The 6,000-nt window shown below is 45.9% G+C and overlaps 1 protein-coding gene across 1 annotated transcript in view; it reads right to left on the bottom strand.

The window, feature by feature from the left end:
* Positions 1-692: 692 nt before the first annotated feature.
* Positions 693-6,000, bottom strand: part of LOC122923157 (cytosolic 10-formyltetrahydrofolate dehydrogenase-like) — a 41,831-nt gene continuing 36,523 nt past the window's right edge. Inside the window, exons 16-23 of the mRNA XM_044273888.1 lie at positions 5,218-5,305; positions 4,766-4,859; positions 4,093-4,192; positions 3,779-3,877; positions 3,547-3,712; positions 2,467-2,572; positions 1,694-1,893; positions 693-1,232 (exon numbers count right to left, since the gene is read on the bottom strand). Coding sequence (XP_044129823.1) covers positions 1,177-1,232; positions 1,694-1,893; positions 2,467-2,572; positions 3,547-3,712; positions 3,779-3,877; positions 4,093-4,192; positions 4,766-4,859; positions 5,218-5,305 — 909 coding nt within the window. The 3' untranslated portion in view covers positions 693-1,176. The remainder of the gene's footprint in view (positions 1,233-1,693; positions 1,894-2,466; positions 2,573-3,546; positions 3,713-3,778; positions 3,878-4,092; positions 4,193-4,765; positions 4,860-5,217; positions 5,306-6,000) is intronic.

Here is a 6,000-nt window from a genome sequence, read left to right as displayed (position 1 = left end):
AGGCCATCCTTCATATAAGATAGGGCCAGGGGCTATCCATAGTATTCAGTATATTGGGCAGACTAGATGGGCCAAATGGTTCTTATCTGCAGACACATTCTAGGTTTCTATGTTTCTTAGTTTCTAAGAGGGAGCAGGAGGAGAGATGAGAGGACAGTTCCGAATGGACATGTTGTTCAAGTAGCTTTGAGGCATACGGAAGAAGTGATATGGGGCGATAACTGGACAAAGAAGATGGGCTCGAGGGAAGGCTTTTTGAGGATGGGTGTAATGGTAGCATGTTTAAAACCAGAGGGGAAGACACCAGAGGCTAGTGATAGGTTGAAGAGATGAGTTAGGGCTGGGATAAACACTGCGGTGAGGTTAGGGATGAGGTGGGATGGGATTGGGTCAAGTGCACAGATGGTGAGATGTGATCTGGAGCGTAGGGTGGAGAGTTTTTCTTCTGTAATTCTGTGAGGACCGAGCAGTTGTGTAGAGGGGACGGAGAAGGGAGATAAAAGTGTAAAAAAGTTGTTTAGGGCTGTGGGACAGGGAAGATATGAGAGATGAGAAGTCGCCTGTTTTGCATCAGCGAGTTAGGACTTGAATATGAGGAGGGATTGCTTAGAATGGGATTTCTTTCATCGCCGCTCAGCAGCCCTGTTTTTTGGCCAGGTTGGTCTGTTGATTTTTCGGGTTTTGTTGTGTGTGAGGGGGGGTAACAGTGTCCAGAGCTGTACTTATGGTGGTGTTATATAGGGTGGTGGCAGCATCTGGGTCTTGGAGGGAACAAACAGTAGAGAGTGGCAGAAGAGAGTCAGAAAGCAGGCAAAAGTTGAGAGGTTTAGGTTTCCTGCGGGTGTGCTAGTGTCCGGACCGGGGGAGCAGCAGTAGAGACCAGTGAAGAGAAGGTGAGTAGGTTGTGGTCGGATAGGGGAAGAGGCGAATTAGAAAGGTTAGATAGGGAGCAGAGGAGGGTAATAAAATCCCCCGAACACCGAACCCGTACTTCAGTGAAAAAGTCCGGGTTCAGGTCCGGGTACCCGAAGTCGCAAAGTTCAGTACGAACCCAAACTTTGTAGTTTGGGTTCGCTTAACCCTAGTCCCAAACGTTTCTCTTTAAATGTATCTTTGCTCAGAGCAATGATTTGACGGTTTTTATAAGACGACCCTATACACGGTGGCGTCCTGTTTCTAGTACTCGATAGTAACGGCTTTCGTCTTTAGATATTCATTCAGCGCTTCTTCACCTGCATAAGAAAAAAAAGCATTAAAAGTAGGATTTTTTTTTTCTTATTGGGTGCAGTACCGCGCTAGGACCAGAAGGTGGCAACAGGAAATAAAAAATCTGAAAATCCTCATATGGTTCTGGGATATAAAGCTCCAGCTGAGCGCTGCTGCCCCCTCCTGGGGATGGGGCCCTCAGTATCCGGACCCCGCTGATAAAAAAGGTCTGACATGTCACTATGACAATGTGGCCTCATTCCCTGAGTGGGAAACTTAGTACAAAGTATGATGCGGAATCCATAGCTAATCATATTTGCCATGGATACATGTTTTGCACCCCCCGTATTTGCTTTTCAGGACCCCAAAAAAGCTAGGTGGTACCCCCTATAAGAGACCTATTAGTCTCTCTATTGGTTGTCACCCAACTTTCCCCAGACAAGATCAGATATGTAATATAATAATGCAGAACGACATTGATCCTCACCTAAATCCTTCCCAAACCCGGACTGTTTGAAGCCCCCGAATGGCGCAGCGACGTCGGTTTTGTTGTAGGTGTTGATGAAGACGGTGCCGGCCTGGAGCTTCTCGCTCACGTACAGGGCCTTGCCAATGTCTCGGGTAAATACTCCAGATGCCAGACCAAACTCGGTGTCATTCGCCCTCTTCAAGACCCCGTCAATATCACTGGAATAAAAGGGGAATGATGACCCAGCAGCAGCAGCGCCCTCTAATGGAAGAACAAGTCATTGCAGGACTAGGAAATTAGACAGGACATATCCCTATAAAATAGGGATCAGCAACCTCTGGGGATCCAGGAACTACAACTCCCAGAATCCTCCTCTCACTTCTATAAGAGTTACAGGAACAGCCGCGTAAATGTGCATGCTGGTAGTTGTGGTTTTGTAGCAGCTGGAGTGCGGAAGGTTACAGATCTCTGCTATAAAACATCTATGTGATTCCCCAAGAGACCTGAGGAAGAGGATGCATGTGCATTTAAAGGGATTCCTCCAAAACAGCTCCACCTCAGTCCGTGGGTTGTGTCTGATATTACAGCTGTAATACTGCAGTGCCGCTCACAACCTGTGGACAATAGTGGCGCTGTTGTTGGAAGAAATCAGCCATGTTTTCCCAGATCTGCAGTAGTTTAGTCCTTACATCAGGGGGCGCTATTGTCTGTTTGCCAAGAATGGTTACTCTGTAGCAAATCTTTTTCTATATTCAGTTTCTATGCCGGTCAGGCTGATTATAACCTCCTACCTGTCCGAAAACCTCGAGATGATCATTACGGGACCAAACGACTCTTCTTTAGCGATGAACATGTGATCTGCCACATCTGTGAATATGGTCGGCTCGAAGAAGAAGCCTTCAGATAAAAAATAATGAGATTTAGTCAGACGGGAAATGACGATCAGAGGATATTCAGCAAGAGAAATGTGGGGGGGGGGGTCACTTATGGAGGAAGATATATTGATACATTATTACATTTTCTACACTGGATACAACTGTAGCATCCACTCAGTATTAAGGGCTCATGCACACGAACATTGTTTGGGTCCGCATCCGGGCCGCATTTTTTGCAGGTCGGATGCGGACCCATTCACTCCAATGGGGCCACAAAAGATGCGGACAGCACACGTTGCTCCGTTCCGTGGTCCGCAAAAAAAAATGAGCTTGTCCTACCCTTGTCAATTTTGCGGCCAAGAATAGCCATTTCTATTATGGGCAGCATCCTTTTTTTTGCAGATCCGCAATTTGCAGACCCCAAAACACGGTGCGATCGTGTACATGAGCCCTAAGTCTGTACAGGATTTTAACTTCTGGACATAAAGAAGCATGCCCCCATTTACTGGCAGCAAGCAGAGATTTTGTAATGGTGGGGAACTGAAATGCATGGGAATCATGCAGCGTCCTTTCAGACATGTTTTATGATGCAGCTTGATGCGAAGTCTGAAGGAGCAGATTTTAGTGTCCCGCTGGTCTCGCCGGCTCGGTGTACATTCCAGCCGCCCTGTGTTCTGACTTTCTCCCCTTCCTGCATTAATGCTGCACATGGGGTTCCTGGCAGGATACCCGCCGCCTGGCGCACAGATATGACCAGACTGGCAGAGGATCCTGACCCAGTCCAGGAATCAGTGAGCGGTGCACAAGGCAGGAGGTGAGCGCCACCTAGAGGTATTTCCCATCACTGACCCTATAGCATGATGTCTATGGATGGTCCCTGTTGTGACTGTCGAAGCACTACAAGTCGCAGCATGCACCATGAACCAGGGGATAACAGGACATACCGGTTCTGACATACACGGCCACTTTCATTTGGTCTCCTAGCTCAGAGCTCACCTGGTCTTGGGACCTGTTTTCCACCGTACACCAGCGTGGCGCCCTCCGTCACGCCCATTTGGCAATACTCAATTAGTTTATCTAGGTGGGCCTTGTGGTTCTGGGGTCCGTGGTCTGTGGACCTGTCCAGTGGGTCTCCAATCTTCATCTTTTTTACTTCTTCCACCTGGAAAAGTTGCGATTATGGTTGTTGCAGACCAGAAGACGTGTCTTCATGTGTCAGTTTACTCACCACTCTCTTCACAAACTCATCATGAATTGAGTCCTCCACAAATAGCCGCCCGGCAGCGATGCAGTTTTCACCTTTATTAAAGAACACGGCACCCATCCCCTGATGGAACAGGAACAAAAATCATCCATATCACTGCAGAATTTCATACAGACATCAAATAATGGGTCATTGTGGGTTTAGTCCAAAGCAAAGAAAGAAAAAATGTGCAGGAATGGTCCGGAGCGCCACCTAGTGGCAATGCACCGAATAAGAAGAACTGCTACTGCATTGCCTTTTATCAGCTCCTAATAAAATTCTTGGCCATAAAACCTTACCATCCGTACAGCTTTGTCCAGGTCAGAGTCACTGAAGATGATCAGAGGAGATTTCCCTCCGAGCTCCAGTGACACCTTCTTCACATTACTCACTGCACAACTGAAAGAGGAAAGAAGATACTTAAGCTGGACATGCTTTTTAGATAGCCGAAAGCTACTCCCCCTGACAGCCCCATACACATGCATGCTCGGACGGCTGAGCATGCATGTGTTCTCATAAGGGAGGGGGGGGGGATGCTGCCAGACGCCTCCCATCGGCAGTTTACCTTCCTTATGCAGAAATCCAACAGCCCTAAATATATTAGATGGTCAGTCCAATGAAATCCGGGGTCCATCTGACATTCATCTAATGTGTATAGCCACCTTAAAAAATATTTAAAGGGACTGTGTATAGTGGCATAATATTCTCAGGATAGGTCATCGATATCAGATCGGCGATGGTCTGACGCCCAGCACCCCAGCCATGAAATATTTGAAGGGGTCACAGCACTTGTGTGGGCGCCGTGTCCTCCTCACTATTTACCTGTGACTGGACCCCAGACACGTATCCCCTATGCTATGGATAGGGGGTACTTTTGAATCTTGGGACAACCCCTCTAATACATGACACCTCAAAACTTCTCAAATACTTCTCTATATGTTCAAAAATATTTTAAGAATCCTCGAAACTCACCTTTTCATGATATGCTTCCCTATGGGGGTGGACCCTGTGAATCCTAATTTCCTGACATCAGGATGATCCGAAAGACGTTGTCCAATAAGAGATCCTAAGTGAAGTGAAAAGAGCAGTGAGATTCGTAGGCTGGGTTCACACAAACGGATGCCTCCGACAGATTCCGTACAGTGGCATCCGTTCACCATAGAGTTCCATTGTAAAAAAATAAAATAAACGTATACTTTCTTTTTACCGGACTGTGCAGGATACAAGAACGTGATGTGCTGCGTTTTTGTAACCTTTTTTTCTAATGTATACGTCAAACGGAGGCATAAAAGGGGATGTGAACCCTCCCTTCCCTATAATTTTCACAGTGAATTTTTCTAGAGAAGAATCTGATTTATTTATTTATTTATCTTGTTTGTTTATTGAGAGGTTTGGGTTTGTGATCTTGGGTGTACGGCACCTACCAGCTCCAGGCAGGATATTAACTACTCCTTTAGGAAATCCGGCTTTTACAGTTAATTCAGCAAATTTCAGAGCTGTTAATGGGGTCACCTGCCGAAAATGACAATTATAAAATGTAGATTTCTAATTTACACACAGTACAATTTGGCAACTGATTTACATTAGCTGACCTTCAGAAGATGGAAAACAATGTTATAATAAATAAAGTGCATTACATTACTTATCCTGTACTGATCCTGAGTTACATCCTGTATTATACTCCAGAGCTGCACTCACTATTCTGCTGGTGCAGTCACTGTGCACATACATTACTTATCCTGTACTGATCCTGAGTTACATCCTGTATTATACTCCAGAGCTGCACTCACTATTCTGCTGGTGCAGTCACTGTGTACATACATTACTTATCCTGTACTGATCCTGAGTTACATCCTGTATTATACTCCAGAGCTGCACTCACTATTCTGCTGGTGCAGTCACTGTGTACATACATTACTTATCCTGTACTGATCCTGAGTTACATCCTGTATTATACTCCAGAGCTGCACTCACTATTCTGCTGGTGCAGTCACTGTGTACATACATTACTTATCCTATACTGATCCTGAGTTACATCCTGTATTATACTCCAGAGCTGCACTCACTATTCTGCTGGTGCAGTCACTGTGTACATACATTACTTATCCTGTACTGATCCTGAGTTACATCCTGTATTATACTCCAGAGCTGCACTCACTATTCTGCTGGTGCAGTCACTGTGTACATACATTACTTATCCTGTACTG

The sequence above is a fragment of the Bufo gargarizans genome, unplaced genomic scaffold (genome assembly GCF_014858855.1).
Source record: "Bufo gargarizans isolate SCDJY-AF-19 unplaced genomic scaffold, ASM1485885v1 original_scaffold_1290_pilon, whole genome shotgun sequence".
In the NCBI taxonomy this organism is placed as follows: domain Eukaryota; kingdom Metazoa; phylum Chordata; class Amphibia; order Anura; family Bufonidae; genus Bufo; species Bufo gargarizans.
Note: the sequence above shows the minus strand (reverse complement) of the source record. Positions and strands in the feature narration are given on the sequence as shown.